At 36.2% G+C, this 17707-nt stretch overlaps 1 protein-coding gene and 1 pseudogene across 3 annotated transcripts in view; one reads left to right on the forward strand and one right to left on the reverse strand.

Annotated features, from left to right (window-relative positions):
- Positions 1-17707, forward strand: part of NGLY1 (N-glycanase 1) — a 67775-nt gene that overhangs the window by 34529 nt on the left and 15539 nt on the right. For all 3 annotated transcript variants that reach the window (XM_045387050.3, XM_005545624.5, XM_005545625.4), the window contains exons 4-7: positions 660-825; positions 12090-12312; positions 14463-14584; positions 15780-15925. In XM_045387050.3, coding sequence (XP_045242985.1) covers positions 660-825; positions 12090-12312; positions 14463-14584; positions 15780-15925 — 657 coding nt within the window. The remainder of the gene's footprint in view (positions 1-659; positions 826-12089; positions 12313-14462; positions 14585-15779; positions 15926-17707) is intronic.
- LOC107128723 (large ribosomal subunit protein eL32-like) lies at positions 2017-3503 on the reverse strand (annotated as a pseudogene).

Raw genomic sequence — 17707 nt, forward strand, 5'->3', positions numbered from 1 at the left:
CCTTTTGTGACTCTAAGCATGCACGCTCACTGCTCAGAGGCAGACCTTTTTGTTGATGAGGTGATAAGGAGGGAGAAGCCAAAATAATTAGCTGTTCCTCCAGAGTTCAACCACTCTCCCTAATGCTTGCTCTGAGGACACTTCCTATTCTGTAGATCCTCTGGCTTCTCTGCCCTTGGGATTGTTTTGGAAACTTTTTTTACTTTTCATCACCACCCTCTCTGGAGGTTTCTTCCTTAAGTCCTTTCATATTTGCCTTTTCTCTTTCAGGAATTTCTCAAAATTCCTGATTTAAAAGCACACCTCTTTTGCTACTGCTGTACGTTACAGGGATTTAAAGTGGAAGGGGCCATTAGCTCCTTAGATCAGAGCGCTGTATTGATCCATGCTTGTATTCAAGAATTCTGCATATCCTTGTTTAAATATATCCTTAATAGTATATACAAAGGGAAAAAAATAGATAGATCTTAGGATCTGACACAAATGTGGCTGTATCCTAATACTAATGTTATGAAGGTCGTGGGTATTATTATTATATTTAAGTGAATCCATACATTCCCTTCTACCTATAAAATCATAAAACCACAGTGCTCTTTTATTATATATTATTTTTGTAACATATAGTGAAAAGTTAATTTCAGTATTTTTTTTCTTATTAGGTTACTCCTGATTCAGCCATTCTAGGAGTTCTTCAGTCCAACATTCAGCATGTGCTGGTCTATGAAAATCCTGCTCTTCAGGAGAAAGCGTTGGCTTGTATTCCAGTCCAAGAACTAAAAAGGAAATCACAAGAAAAGTTATCAAGAGTTAGAAAATTGGATAAAGGTAGTAGCTTTACATAATCATTTATTGCTAAATGTAAATCATTGCTAAATAAACAGAAAATACTGAAATACAACTGACCCTTGAACAACACGGGTTTGAACTGCATGGGTCCACTTATACGTGGATTCTTTTAAACCAAATGTGGATTCACAGGATGCAAAACTCATACGGAGGGTCAGCTCTTTATATACATGGGTTCTGCAGGGATGACTGAGACATGAATATGTGTGGATTCTGGTATAGGTTGGGGTCCTGGAACCAGTCCCCGGCATATACCAAGGGACAGTTGTAGTGCCTTTTGCTCTTATACATTGTTTTACAGTGTTATACATTATAAATATTTAACCTATTTCAATTTGAATTTTTAAGAAGTATAATAATAGTATAATTTTATTGCATATATCTCGTGGGCACATAACACCCTTTTTTTCAATTTTTTAATTGAAGTAAAATACATATAACAAAATTTACCATCTTACCCATTTTTAAGTGTACAATTCAGTGTTATTAAATATAGTCATAATGTTGTTCAGCTATTACCACCATCTATAGCTTTTTTTATCTTGTAAAACCGAAATGATACTCATTAAATAATAATCCTTCCCCAGCTTCCAGCAACCACTATTCTACTTTGTTGCTGTGATTTTGACTATTCTATCTCATATAAGTGGAATCATACAGTATTTGTCTTTTGGTGACTGGTTTATTTCACTTAGCATAATGAACCTCAAGGTTCATCCAGTGATATGGTTTGGCTCTGTGTGCCCACCCAAATCTCACCTTGAATTGTAATCCTTATAATCCCCATGTGTCAAGGGTGGGACCAGGTGGAGGTACTTGAATCATTGGGGTGGTTCCCCCATGCTGCTGTCATAATAATAAGTGAGTCTCGTGAGATCTGATGGTTTTGTACGCATCTGGCATTTCCCCTGCTTGCACTCATTCTCTCTCCTGCTGCCCTGTGAAAAGGTGCCTTCCGCCATGATTGTAAGTTTCAGGAGGCCTCCCCAGCCATGCGGAACTGTGAGTCAATTAAACCTTTTCTTTATAAATTACCCAGTTGCAGGTATTTCTTCATAGCAGCATAAGAACAAACTAATATATCTAGGTTGTAACATATTGCAGAATTTCCTCCTTTTTTTGGGCAGTTTTTATAGTTTTATTTAAACACAAAACATGCACATGGGCTGTCTACTCATTTTCTTAGCTGTGCAGCCTCGCATTGGGGTTGGTGACTCTGATGGCTAGCTGGGTGGCTCTTTCCATGATGGCTTTGCAGTTCTTGGAGGAAACGTTGTGAGCATTCTCAGCACAGTAAGATTTGTTGCACATCAGCAGCACTTACAGCTCCTTGACGTTGTGGACCAGGAACTTCTGGAAGCCACTGGGCAGCATGTCCTTTGTTTTTTTGTTGCTCCCATAACTAATGTTGGGCATCAAGATCTGGCCCTTGAACCTTCTATGAACCCTGTTGTCAATACCTCTGGGTTTCCGCCAGTTACACTTAATTTTGACACATTGGTCAGACTGGTGCCAGATGAACTTCTTGGTTCTCTTTTTCATGATCTTGGGCTTCACAAGGGGTCTGATGGCTGCCACCTCTGTAGGCAGCGCTGAGGAGGAGAGAGCTTCCTTTTTAAGGTGAATAATATCCTATTGTATGTATATATCACATTTTGCATATCCATTTATTCATTCATTCATGGATACTTGGGTTGTTTCAACATTTTGGCTATTGTGAATAATGTTGCTATGAACATGGGTGTGCAAATACTTTACTCTGAAATCCTGGTTTCAGTTATTTTTGGTATATACCCAGAAGTAGAACTGCTGGATCTTACGGCAATTCTATTTTTAATTTTTTGAGGAACCACCATACTGTTTTCCACAGTGACTGTATCATTTTACATTGCTAACAGTGCACAAGTGTTCTGATTTCCCATGTTCTTACCAACACTTACTATTTTCTGATTTTTTCAATAGTAGCCATGCTAATGAGGATGAAGTGGTATGTCACTGTAGTTTTGATTTGCATTTTCCTAATTCATGATATTGAGCATTTTTTTCATGTGCTTATTGGTCATTTGAATATCTTCTTTGGAGAAATGTTTATTCAAGTCTTTTGAACATTCTTTTTAACAACTTTTTTTTTTAACCTGAATATGTATTTGCAGTTTAATCATTGGTATATGAATATTTTAGGTAAAGTAGAACTTTAGCCCACAGAATATATGATAGCATCACTAGTGAATTTAAATTAGTGAATTTTAATGTGAATCTAACAGAAACCATATTCAGAATTAATCCATATGAATAGACCATTGACTCACTTTTGTTAGTAGAGAGACATTATTTATTAAGAGTAGGTTTTGGAGTCAACTGTCTTTGTATAAATTCAGCTCCGCTACTTCCTGTGCGTCACTGAGCAAGTAATTTAATCTCTATGACTCAGTTTCTTCATGTAGAAATAAGAATGATAATTTTTAGAAATAAATGAAATAATACATTTAAAAGCTGGGCTTGATGTACTGGATAATAGGAACTGAGGTAAACAGGCCTTTCATGTAAGGTTTTATGCTAATCTAGGAATTAATCTAACTAGAGTTGTTTTCATGTTTGCTATAGCTGTAGGTATCAGAGGCTTCAGATTCCTCCAGTGTTCTTGTTGTCTCCCGCATTGTCTTTAGGCTTCCCTAAGAGCTCCTCCTTAGGGTCTGCATTTATCCTGCTTGGTGTTTGTTTAGTTGTAATCCATTGTTACTATACTGGAGCCCTATTGGTGTGATGGTAAGGTATCAAGGAGAAGGTTCTATAATCTTTTGATTAAATCTCGGTATTTTAGTGGGCCTATATCTCTGGGCCTGTGCCTGTCACAAGTGTTTGTTAGCCTTTTTACCCCCATAGGTGAGACAGGAGGGCTACAAGGGGCTGGAGTCGGGGGAATGTATGTCCTTCCCCCAGTTCAGAGAAGACTCTGGTAAAATCTTTTTCCCTAGAGAGTAGGCCTTAATTGTGAAGAACACTCTGGCAATACCTCACAATTCTTACACATCTCATCTTTTCTAGAGCCACAAAGGATTTTTCTTGGTTTTTATTGTGAAAACCTGGTGGGCTTCCTGCAGGCAAAATGCACAGAAGTGTAGGGACCTCTCCCAAGACTGAATTTCTTACTTCCAAGCTAGTCCATACTCAGCTTGCAGCAGTTTGTCAAAATTGCTATTTAAATATCCTTACCAGTTTATGGCTCTAGTGACTTCTGTTCCATTTAAGCAGATTTGGGCTGTGATTCTCTTTATTTGTCTTTGTGGATTTTGGGGTGATAGTTCACTCTGTGACCTCAGTTCTCTAATGGGTCCAAGAAAAGTCACTGATTTCAGTTGAGCTTTTTATTGTTTTAAAGGTGGAAGTATTGACCTCTGCTTGATAGAAGCTGGAAGCTGAAACCAGAAATCCCTCTGAAGGCTTAACTATGTGTATCTCTTCCTTTTTTAACCATTTGATCAATTTTCACATATGTCATTTATATATTTTGCTACCCATTGTATTTTGGTGATTTGTATTTTGGTGATTTTTGTCTTTTTAAAAATGTTACGCTATGCCATTTTTAAATTTTTGATGACTGGCTTGGGCCTTAGATTTACTTCTGCTACAGGCCTGCTAACTTTAAGACAGTTGTTCTCTTCTTGTATTAACGGTTTTTTTCCTGTGTGTACAATAAGAATACTTTTTAATATGTGATTATACAGGCCCTGTCCAGCTTCAAAGTACTGTGGTCCTTTATATGATGCCTTACATAAATGCCTGTTTATCAGGTACTTACTGAACATGTTTTGTGTTTGAGTCGTTGGGCTGGGCCCTGCAGGGGAGAGACAGTATAATAATATAGCCTTGCCTTAAGAAGCAGCTGAATAGAAGATGAGAATTCAAATATACAGATCAACTGAGTGTAAAGCAGAGTCCAACAAATGTAATGTATGAGGTATAATTTTTAAAACATGTTGTAGACCAACCTGGCCAACATGGTGAAACCCCGTCTCTACTAAAAATACAAAAATTAGCCAGTTGCAGTTGCCTATAATCCCAGCTACTTGGGAGTCTGAGGCAGGAGAATTGCTTGAAACCTGAAGGCAGAGGTTGCAGTGAGTGGAGATTGCGCCACTGCACTCCAGCCTGGGCAAAAGAGCGAAACTCCGTCTCAAAAAGTAAAAAAAATGAAAATAAAAAAAAACCATTATGTTGCTAAATGAATAAACTTCAATGAGAAATAGCATAGAGACAGAATGTTCCTGTTTGTGTCCATCATATTTTCTCTCTCTCTAGGCAAATAATAACCAGGAGATTGCTCAAGGAGCAAGAATCTACAATAAAGAGCATTAGTTAGGTGAACGTTATGTTTATCCTGATGCATTTGTCCATCTGTCCTCACAGTGGGAATGGTCTTATCAGTGGACCAAGAATCCTTCAAGTCCATTAGCTAAGACTTAAAGTCCATTTCCCATAAAAATCTGCTGATGTTCCCTGCTAACATTTGCTCCAGCATTTTTTCTTTCTAATTATAAAGATAATACAGGGGTTGTAGAAAATTTGGAAAATAGGGAGAAGATAAACATCAATAACTTCATCACATTGGAGTATGACTTTTAAGATCTATGTATACATTCTTTCACACTTAAAAAGTTTTAATTAAAATAGGAAAGAAATGCCAGCAGATGAGTAGTAAAAATTATGAAAATCAGTACAAGACTGGGCTTTTTTTTTTTTTTTTAGGGCGTGAAGGATGAGTGGGATTTATAAAATATGTCAAAGTACATACTAAGAGATTGGGGATTTTCTTCCAAATGTAGTGGTCAACATGCATAGAGGCAGAGAAGGACAGGCTCTATTTGGGAACAATGAATAATACAGTTAGACTGTGTGTAGGGTAGGGTGTATATAAAGCAGTGGAAGATCAAGTAGGCTGAAACCGTGTTTTGGTTGACATTGAATTTCAGACAGAGCAGTGTATACCAAGTTCATTTTTAATGTTTTCAAAAAGAATTAGCAGTAAAATGAAACAAAGCATATTTCTAATAAGGTTTGAAATTGTAAAGACCAAAGAAATTCAAAGGAAACACAAGTCTTGGCAAAAAGACTAATGTTATATTGTGACTGTAATTGAACACATAGCAGAAATGTTACATAACCTTTTTCATCAGAAAGCAGAAAATGATATTTCAGGTGTTCTTGAATAGGTAATTCAGCAGGATTGACTACTGACGCTTTGAGTGAGTGACATCAGACTGTATTTAAGGAAGATTAGTAATAACTTGTGGAATGAATTAAAATCAAAAGAGTACAAAGAGAGAAAAATTAAAACACAATAGTAATCTAATTTACATAAGAGGGGTAAGAGGGTGAACAAAGGGTTGAGATTACAAGGGAGAAGATGGATGTGAAAGTTGTTGGGGTTATAGAATATGTGTAATTGGCAGTCGATAGGATAAGGCATCATGTATATATAAGGAAGATGTCAAAGATGACTGGGTAACTTTGAATCTAGGCAACTAGGAAATTAAAGGAGTTAGTAGAAACAGGTTTTGAAGGGAAAGGAAGAGCGAGTTGAGGTGCCTGCTATCTGGACTGTCACTGAAAACATAGGCCTGGAAATTCAATAAGAAGTCAAGCCTTGAAATACACTTTAGGATGATAGGTAAAGCCATGCAGGTAAATGAGATTGCTAAAATTGAGAGGACAGGGTGGAGAGGTAGGATTACAGAGGTTCTAGAAAACAGTGTAGCACTAGCCTGGATATTTACATTTAAATTAAATTGAGATGAAAAATCAAGTTCTTCAGTCACATTCAGCACATTTCAGCTACTCAATAACCTCAAGTGGTTAATGACAACCTTACTAGACAGTAGGAATAGGAATTATTTCCATTATTGCTGAAAATTCTATTGGATGGTGATCGTTTAGAAACACAACAGGATATAGGAAGAGGAAGAGTAACAAGTGAAGGAAACTTAAACATACAGTGAAATAAGTGGTACAGCAGGCACAATGAGTATATCAATTAGGATTAGGTTCTGCTATGAGTAAAATGACTGGTGGCTGAGATATTATTTTCTCATGTAAGAAATTATGGAGGTAGTCTGGTGCTAATGGTGAGCTATCATCAAAGACCTAGGTGCCTTCTGTCTTTCAGCTCAGATGTACATGTTTTCCATCCTTCACATCACCTTGTAGTCCAAAATGGCTGCGGCAGCTCCAGCCATTACATTTCCAGACCAAACATCAGGAAGAAGAAATGGAGAAAAAGCGTAAAGGTTTTATCTCTAATTTGAGCTCCTTCTCTTGAAGTTATCTTCTTGGAGTCACGTGAAGTTTAGTCATTTAGCCACACTTAGTCGCAAGGGAAGTTGGGATCTGTAGTTTTTTAGCTGGTGCATTGTCATCCCTCCAAAACTGAAATTCTACAAATGAGGACGAAGTGGCAAGTGAATATTATATGGCCACCATCAGTCTCTGCCCCAGTGAGTGAATGGCACTGAGATGATGACAAAGCCCCCGCTGGCCAAGTTGGTGATTTTCTTTCATTAGTGCAGTGGACTGTTTTTTCCTTTCCAGACAAAATCATATTCTGGGTCTATGGACTGGGGAAAGTGTTTTGGTTTGATGCAGAAGTGGGGACCTTGTGACACTGCCAAATGAGATAGAGAAGCATGGTTTGATAGCTCTGGCCTGGTAGACTGAAGGTTTGTCATGATTGCATGTTTCAGATACAGGTGAAACACCTTTCTGGAGGAGGAACCTAGTTTTGAAAAGTGGTAACAAAATGTGTCTTGGCCTACTAAATTGCATATGAAGATATGAGATGGAGAACATGGATGAGGCTACCTCTACTGATGTTTTTACCCATTTTCTCATTCTCTTGTACATTGAAGGGGTTTTCAGAGAATGGAGTTGGGGCCTAAACTTGTTGATTTTATTTTGTCACTGATAAGTTACTAGAAATCTACATTTATATGGTATTTTTGAAGATGGTAACTTTAGAAATTTGAAGTCTTAATTTTTGAAGTAAACCCAATATTGTCTTCACAGAATTTAGCATCTAAATCAGGCTTCCCTTATCTCTGAAATTTCTGAGCTTTCATCATACAGGAATCTACTTTTATTTTTTCTGAGCCCCTAGTTAAGGATATTGCTTAAATGAGGAACATTGACCCTTAATTGGGTGTTACTGTTTGGTAGTCGTACTTTCAGCTGGAGACGTGCTGATTTATACCTGGAGTATGTAACAGAAGTACAAATACGCTGTTATCCTTTCCTTCTTGGTCTTGATAATGACTAGTGAACAATTGCAATTCTAAGTAATATTTTGAGGCATGTTTGTTCAGTCCCTTCATCATTCAAGTATTTATTAAGCATCTAGTGTATATAGCAAGCAGAACACTAAGTGTTGGAGATATAGCAGTGAACAAAACTAAGTACCTACCATTATGGGAACACAACACACACACACACACACACACACACACACACACTAGTGAAAAGTGCTAGGAAGACCAGCGGGAGAACAGAGAGTGAGTGATGATTAGTAAGATGCTGTTTGATACAAGATTTTCAGGGATGGCTTCTCTAAAAAGCAATGATTTCCCTTTTAGGTAGAAGGCATGAGCAGCTGCAAAGGAGTGAGGTTGGCAAGTTTAAGAGATGGCAGGGAGAGCATGGTGGCTATAGCCAGTGAACAAGACAGGAGGAGATAGGGTTTGAGGTCAGAGAGGTAAGAGGGTATTTACATTTCCTGGGGCTACTATAACAAATTACCACAAACTTGGTGAAATAAAAAGAAATGCATTCTTACAGTTCCAGAAGGCAGAAATCCAAAATCATTGTCACAGAGAGAAATCAAAGTATCCCCAGAGCCATGCTCCTTTTGGAGGGGAGAATCTGTTCTTTGCTTCTTTCAGCTTTTAGTTGCTGCTGGCAGTCCTTGGTTTGTGGCTGCAACAGTCCGGTCTTAAGGCCAGCATCTTCAAATCTCTCTCTGTCCCATCTTCACATTGCCTTCTCTGTGTGTAAAATCTCCGTTTACTTGCTTCTTATGAGGTTACTTGTGATTGGATTTATCCACATATTCCAGGATAATCTCCCCATCTAAAGATCCTTAACTTTATAACATCTGCAAAGACCTTTCTCTTTTTTTTGCCACATAAGGTAACTACATTCATAGGCTACAGTGATTAGGACATGGATATCCTCTGAGGGCCATTTTTTAGCCTACTACAGGGGGCCAGCTGAAAGAACAAGAGTTGGGACTTTGAATTTTATTCTGAATGAGATGGAAACCCATTGGAGGGTTTTTTAAGTCATATAATCTGGCCCGTACTTTAAAAAAGATGACCCTAGCTGCTGCATGGTAGGCACTAGACCGAGAAGGAGAATGATAGTCCTCTGTTTCTAAAACTTTGTTTTTAATGTAACTAATTCATGAATATCTTCCTGTTGGAAAGCTTTCATATTATATGGGAAACTCCAAACTCTCCCTGCCATTCAGTTCTGTTCCTTTTCATGTCTTGTCCTGGGTATTTATACCTGTAAATAATTATCTATAAAAATAGTTTAAGTTGTGTGGGGTTTATGTAAAATTTATCATCTCATCTATTCAGCTCCTTGGTGTTTTTCATTTACAAATATGTATTGGACAGCCTTTTCACTCCATAGTGTTTGATTGTACATATACTATTATTTATACAATTCCCTGTTGATGGACAAAGAGGTTGTTTCCATTTTCTCTGTTCTAAATGCCACCACAGTGGAGAGTCTTGTAAAATATCTTTTGACACACATGCACAAGTGTTTCTCTTGGATGGATACTGAAATGTCAAGTGCGTGTAATACTTTTATACTATAATGGATCCTGCCAAATTGCCTTCCAATTTATACTAGAAGTGTCTAAGAATATTTGTTTCCACTTAATGAAAGTATTGAATTTCTTTTATGGACTTTGTGAATTTTTCTAATGGGTTTCTTAATGTTCTTACTGATTTATAGAAGTTTTTTATGTATTTAGAAATTTTTTTTTTTGAGATATCGCCCAGGTTGGAGTGCAGTGGCGTGATCTCAGCTCACTGCAGCCTCTGCCTCCCAGGTTCAAGTGATTCTCCTGCCTCAGCCTCCTGAGTAGCTGGGAGTACAGGCACCTGCCACCACGACCAGCTTTTGTGTGTGTGTGTGTGTGTGTGTGTTTTTAGTAGAGGTGGGGTTTCACCACGTTGGGCAGGCTGTTCTCCAACTCCTGACTTCAGGTGATCTGCCTGCCTCAGCCTCCCAAAGTGCTGGGATTACAGGCACAAGCCACTGTGCCCGGCCAGAAATTTATATTTTCTTTGTTAGACATGTTATAATTTTTTCCTCCCAGGGTTCTTTAGTATAGCTTTTGAAATTCAAAAGTTTTTATTTTTAACATAAGAAAAATTTTTTTTATTATTGATTTAATGGTTTGTATCTTGCTTAAGACCTTCCCTAACCCAAAGTCATAAACATAAACACATTCACCTATAAACTTCTATTATTACTTTTATAGTATTCTGGAGAAGGAGTTTTTTTTTTTTTTAATGAACTATAGTAGGGATCTGATACTTAGATAGCTGTTTGTCCAAATATCATTTATTGAAACAGTCCATCCTGTTAAAGCTGCTTTAAAATGCTAACTTTATTAAATACTGTGCATTTGCTTAGAAATCTGTCTTTCAGGACTCTTGTTTCATTGATCTGTTTGTTTATTCCTCACTAATATCACAATGTTTCAATTATTAGAGTTTTGTAATATGTCTTGATACACTGTAGGCAGATTTACCTCATGATTCTTATTCAAAGTTGTGTGGGGTTTTTTGTGCATTTTCTCTTTCACATGAGATTTTGTAGTTAGCTTGTCAATTTTTTTTTTTTTTTTTAATGAGACAGAGTTTCGCTCTGTCACTCAGGCTTGAGTGCAGTGGCACAATCTTGGCTCACTGCAACCTCTGCATCCCAGGTTCAGGTGATTCTCCTGCCTCAGCCTCCCGAGTAGCTGGGATTACAGGCGCCTACCACCACACCCAGAAAATTTTTGTAGTTTTTAGCAGAGACAAAAGTTTCACCTTGCTGGCCAGGCTAGTCTTGAACTCCTGATCTCAGATGATCCGCCTGTTTTGGCCTTCCAAAGTGCTGGGATTAGAGGTGTGAGCCACCACGCCTGGCTAGCTTGTCAAATTTTATGAAAAAATATTGTATAATTTTATTTGGGATTGTATTAAATTATAGATTAATTTGTGGAAGGTTAACAACTTTAGAAATATTGAGTTTTCCCTCCAGGAACATTAATATTTCTGACCTTTTTATATTCTCTGTAGTTTTTTTTTTTTCTCTGTAGTTTTTTATTTTGAAACACATCAAACTTAAATACAAGCACAAAGTATAATGTATCATACACCTATGACCAACATCAAGCTTTTTTAGATTTCTATGCTATATATATCCTTCATATTTATGTTTTATCACTCTATCTTAATCATAAAACATTAAAGATAGAGATGAGAACCCCCATATATGTTTTTAAGATTGATTTTCCCTCTCCTTCCCTTCTTGCCAGAGTTACCATGGTCTTGAATATGATCAAGAGAGATCTGTTTATGGAAAAGTGGGTATAATATTATCTGTCATAATATTAGGATTGTTATATATACTAGAGATATGGTTGTGTTTTTATGTGTTTGGGGATGAGTATCCATAGATGGATTATATTGTACAGTTGAAGCCCTAATAGAAAGGCTAATAATTAGGATGATTTTTTAAATGTCTGGAATTCTGCGATTTCTGCCTTTTGTGATTGTTTAATGTTTACTTGTGTATATACCTGACAACAAATTTAATGTATCCCATTTTTAAATGTTTTTAAAAATCAAATTTATTTTTCTACCTCCCTTGTACTTCAGGATCAATTCCTAACTGACTGTAGTTCCCTAAGAGGTCATTGTGTTTAGCTCACTTGCTAATGCATAATGTCAGTTAGAGGATATAAAATGGTAAATGTTCTACTGTTTTTAATGTGCAGTTATACATGTCATTGTATTTCAGCCTAGTGCATAATAAATGACAGTTTCTTCTTGTCTCTTATTAGTGAAAACCTTTAAAATCATCTTACGTTTTCATATTTTTCAGGTTCATATTTGAGAATAAATATGTGTGGATATTTTAAATTTTGCCAGCTTTAGCTCTTACTTGGTTCTCCCTTAATTTCTCAGGTACTAATATAAGTGATGAGGATTTTCTTTTGCTGGAGCTTTTGCACTGGTTTAAGGAAGAATTTTTTCACTGGGTGAATAACATTTTGTGCAGCAAATGTGGTGGACAGACTAGGTCTAGAGATAGATCATTACTACCCAATGACGATGAGCTGAAGTGGGGCGCAAAGAAAGTGGAAGATCATTACTGTGATGCCTGCCAGTTCAGCAATCGATTCCCAAGGTGGGTGCCCAGGACAGTAAAGTCAGAATAACCTCTTAATGAAATAGTTAGAAGAGAGTTTTTACTAAATGAACTTTTTAATATTTATTTTAATTATCAGAAACGTATTCCTCTGAAACACAGGTGAGCAAACTGGCTGGCAGGCTAAATCCAGCCAACATCCTGTTTTTGTCAGTAAAGTTATATTAGAAGATAACCATGCTGATTCATATACTTGTGGTCTGTTTTTATGCTGGAACAGCAGAGTTGAATAATGGTGACAGAAATGATATGACCCACAAAGTCTGAAATATTCACCATCTGTCTTGTATAGGAAATTAGTTGACTCTTGTTCTAAAGTATAACTTGAGTATAGTCATGTTTAATGCTATATATCTTGTATTACTTTTTTAATTCCTAATTTTTAACTGTCTGGTAACTAACAATACTGATAATAATAATGCTGAAGTATACTTTAACCTTCCATGTTATCATCGGATGATTATTTTAAACACATAATTGTATTTACTCTCACAATAATCAGCATTATTATTATTATCAGTATTATTAGCAGAAGTTTGTTTTAGTTAGGTGCTTCCCCTGCCCAACCTAACCTACTCCTCATATCTCTTAATTTTAAACTAAGGACATTTTAAATTTTAAATTTGCATTCTTTCATTTATAAGCCTGTTTTCAGATTTTCTGAATTGGCGATGCTTATAAAGTTTGGTTGTATTATCAGTCAAGAAAACATACCACGTCTTAAAAATATCTAATTTTTTTAGCTCAGGACATAGTTTCTAATCATGTGCTCGTTTCAATCTCTAGCTGTTCTCTATATGAGGAGGCTGAGGCAGGAGGATTGCTTGAACCTGGGAGGCAGAGGTTGCAGTGATCTGAGATTGTGCCACTGCACTCCAGTCTGGGCAAAAGAGTGAGACTTCATCAAAAAAAAAAAAAAAAAGAAAAGAAAAAAGTTATTTAATTACCTAAGTTCTGAATTCATTTATTTAGCTTAAGAAATGTTTCATTAAGCATTTGCTTAACAGACTTGTCATCGCAGAGCCCATTCATTTATGCCACTGTTTCCTTTCCTTCCAAAGCACATCGCTGACCTCGCTGCTCAGCTGCAGCACTTTTCCTGGTCAGCTCGATCAGTTCAAAACCCATCTCAACACAAAATGCAAAATTTAGTGTTCTCGAATTGTCTGGTAATTTTATAATTGGAGTAACTTCTGAAAAGAATGTTACAAATAGATCCCAAAAAACAACTTCTAAATTAGCAGGCACCTTTAAATACTTCAAAAGAGTAAAATTTTAATCAAAATGATTATTAGAAAGAAAGATAATATTTTAGATAAAATTGAATTTAAGCTAAAATTTTTGTTGAGTAATTTGTTAAAGTTGTTTACCTTTTAAATATAGTGAGCTAGTTATACCAGTTTGCTTGTCCAAATCTTACGTTATTCAAAACACAGGTCAAATAAAAGCTCTCCTCCCCAGCCACTTTCTGACTTGTTGTATTTTTTGATCACTAACCTGACCTGTTGTATTGTTTGATCACATTCTGCCATATATTAAACACTAAATCTGACCTGTTGCATTGTTTGATCACATTCTGCCATATATTAAAATTATTTGTGTTCATTCCTTTCCTCAGGATTGTAAACACCTTGAAAGCAGTACTACTGTTTATTTTTCACCAAAGATTCTAACATTGTGCCTCATATATCCTAGATTCCTAAAGCAATATTTAAAAACAAATTAAAGACTGGGCGCAGTGCCTCACGCCTATAATCTCAGCACTTTGGGAGACTGAGGCAGGCGGGGTGGATCATGAGGTCAGGAGATCGAGACCATCCTGGCTAACACGTTGAAACCCTGTCTCTATTAAAAATACAAACAAAATTAGCCAGACCTGGTGGCACGTGCCTATAGTCCCAGGTACTGTGGAGGCTGAGGCAGGAGAATCACTTGAACCCGGGAGGCAGAGGTTGCAGTGAGCTGAGATCACGCCACTGCACTCCAACCTGGATGACAGAGTGAGACTCCATCTCAAAAAAAAACAAAAAAAAATTAAGAAACGTTTCTGTTTAGCATAGAGGTAATGTAAATTATCTTTAAAATCTTGATTTTGATAATCAAAGTTTTTTTTTTTCTTTTTAAACCAGATATAATAACCCTGAGAAACTTTTGGAAACAAGATGTGGACGGTGTGGCGAGTGGGCCAATTGTTTTACACTGTGCTGTCGAGCTTTAGGATTTGAAGCTCGCTATGTTTGGGATTACACAGGTACAGAATGTGGAATGAGCAGAGGGTAGTAGGGCTTTGCAGGCTTACAGGTTTGGGTTTACATTCTGAGCCCAGCATTCTCTGTTACTTTTTGGCCTTGTCAGTCTGACCTTCCATTTGCCTTGTGTAAAACAGTAATAATACCAACCTTCCAGGTTTTTTGAAGGGATCACAAGAGTTTTGTAAAACACCTAGCGTTGTGCCTGGTGCTTTGCACTATAAATATTCTTTTTTTCCCCTTTATTTTATTTTTATTGATGCATAATGGATATACATATTTGGGGACTACTTGTAATAATTTAATGCATTTATATAAATTCCACAGAGCAAATCAGTATTATTGGGATATCTGTGATCTTAAATATTTGTCTTTATGCTGGAAACATTTGAATTACTCTCTCCTCTCATATGAAATATGCAGTAGACTATTGTAAACTATAACCACCCTATTGATCTATCAAACACTAGGTATTATATCTTTTATTAGCAATTTACCATGGCATTTATAGTGATGCTATTTATATATGGATAAAAACATTTAATAATGTGCCATAGAAATCTTCATTGCTATAGGGATTACTATAAAAGATTTAGTAAACTGTAAACTTAAATCGCAGTATACAGAAATAATAAAATAAAAGTCATGTGATATTTGTGTTGTCCCTATTTAGAAATGACTTGGTGGTCTACATGTTAAAAAGTTGTTTTCCTTGTGTTTCCATTTTCTAAAGAATTAAATGAAACCTTCCGTTAATAGTTAGTGTTCTCTTAAAATCAAATATAAAGCATATATTGACCAGAGATTCTATTAGGCTTCTTGCTGGTTCTGGGTCTTAACGTCCAGCGAGAGAGACTGTAGTTTCAAAAGTGGCATTAACTCCTTCATGATGGTAAAATCGGAATGATACTTTTTATGCTGCTGTTTAATATGTCTACCTTCTTAAGAGATAAAGCGTGCAGTAAGCCTAAAACTGACTACATTAAAGGAGATTGGAAAAACATTTTTAAGATTTCAAAGAGACAGAAATTAATACAGGTATTCTAAAATCCTGTGTGCCACAAAATGTACTTATTAACTAAAATTCAGAATATTACACATTACTTTATGATTCTTAGGGGTTTGTGTATAGTTATTAGAAGTCATTCTGATTTCATTGTCTTTTTTCCATTGTTCTCTTTTCTCTTACTTGAGTAGACCATGTCTGGACAGAAGTCTATTCTCCTTCTCAGCAGCGGTGGCTACACTGTGATGCATGTGAAGATGTCTGTGACAAGCCACTTCTTTATGAAATAGGATGGGGCAAGAAGCTTTCCTACGTCATAGCATTTTCAAAAGATGAGGTAGGGCATAAAAGAAAAAAACTTTTTTCCAAAAATAAAAAATACAGTTTTTTCTTTTTTGACAGTTTTATGAATGTAAAATTAACATACGATAACCTGCATATATTTAAATTGTACAGTTTGATAAGTTTTATTTGTATACACTGAAATCACCACTGTAAATCAGTATTCATTGTATGGATGTGCCATAGTTTACCATTTAACCTGTTGATGGCTATTTGGGTAGTTCCCAGTTTTTTTCACAATTTCAAACTAAGCTGCCATGAACAGTCAGTCACACAAGTCTTTATACGGGCATATGCTGCCTTTTCTCTTTGCTTAATGCCTACGAGTAGAATGGCTGCATTATATGGTAGATATACATATAACTTTTTAAGAAACCACTAAACTGTTTTCCAACGTGATTGTGCCATCCACAGCAGTATGTGAGGGTTTCCGGTTCCTCCATGTCCTTGCTAACATTTAGTATGATCTGACTTTTTAATTTTATCCCCTTTAATAGGTGTGTAGTGGCATTTCATTATGGTTTTTATTTGTACTTCCCTAACGACAAATAATATTGAGCATCTTTTTACGTGTTTGCTTACCATCCATATGTCCCCTTATTTTTTTTTTTAATTGGGTATTGTTTTTTCTTACTGTTGGGTTTTGAGAGTTCTTTATATAATCTTACATAAGTCCATTATCAGATATGTGCTTTGCAAAGATTTTTCTCCCTATCTGTAGTTTGTCTTTTCATACTCTTAATAACTTTTGAAGAGAAGAAACTGGTGTTCAGTTTACTAATTTGTTGTTTTATGGATTGTGCCTTTTGATGTTATATTTAAGAAATTTTGCCTAGCCGTTGGTCACAATGATTTTCTCCTATGTTATGTCTTAGAAGTTTTATATTTTTAGTTTTACACTTAGATCTGTGATCCATTTTGAGTTAATTTTTTTATAGGATCTAAGGTATGAAGGGTTTTTTTTACATATGGATAATGAATTGTTCTAGTACCATTTACTGAAAAGATTATTTTTTCTCCATTGAATTGTCTTTCCACTTGTATTAAAAATCAGTTCTATAATATAAATTTAATATAATAAAAATGGATAAAATTTTTATTTATTGAATTTTGTGAAATCAGCTTTGCAGATACATTTTAAAAAGGTAATGTTTTGAAATTTTCACTTTTTTATCATAGCATTTCTGGTTAAACTATCAACTGTTTAGGAATGAATAAGTGACGAATTCAGTTTATTTTACAGACTTTTAAAGTTTTATTTTATTTTATTTTAATTTTTCGAGACAGAGTCTCACCCTGTTGCCCAGACTGGAGTGCACTTATACAATCCCGGCTCACTGCAACCTCTGCCTCCCAGGTTCAAGCGATTCTCCTGCCTCAGCCTCCTGAGTAACTGGGATTACAAGCACGTGCCACCATACTTGGCTAATATTTTTTTGTATTTTTTTTTTAGTAGAGATGTGGTTTCACCATGTTGGCCAGGCTGGTCTCAAACTCCTGACCTCAAGTGATCTGCTCACTGCAGCCTCCCAAAGTGCTGAGATTACTGCACCTGGCCCCATGGCTTTTAAATTTTAAACAAAGGATAGTATTCTAAAAATTGCATTTAAGGCTGGGCATGGTGGCTCATGCCTATAATCCCAGCACTTTGGGAGGCCAAGGTAGGTGGATCACCTGAGGTCAGGAGTTTGAGACCAGCCTGGCCAACGTGGTGAAACCCTGTCTCTACTTAAAACAATACGAAAATTAGCTGGACGTGATAGTACATGCCTGTAGT

The sequence above is a fragment of the Macaca fascicularis genome, chromosome 2 (genome assembly GCF_037993035.2).
Source record: "Macaca fascicularis isolate 582-1 chromosome 2, T2T-MFA8v1.1".
Classification (NCBI taxonomy): Eukaryota; Metazoa; Chordata; class Mammalia; order Primates; family Cercopithecidae; genus Macaca; species Macaca fascicularis.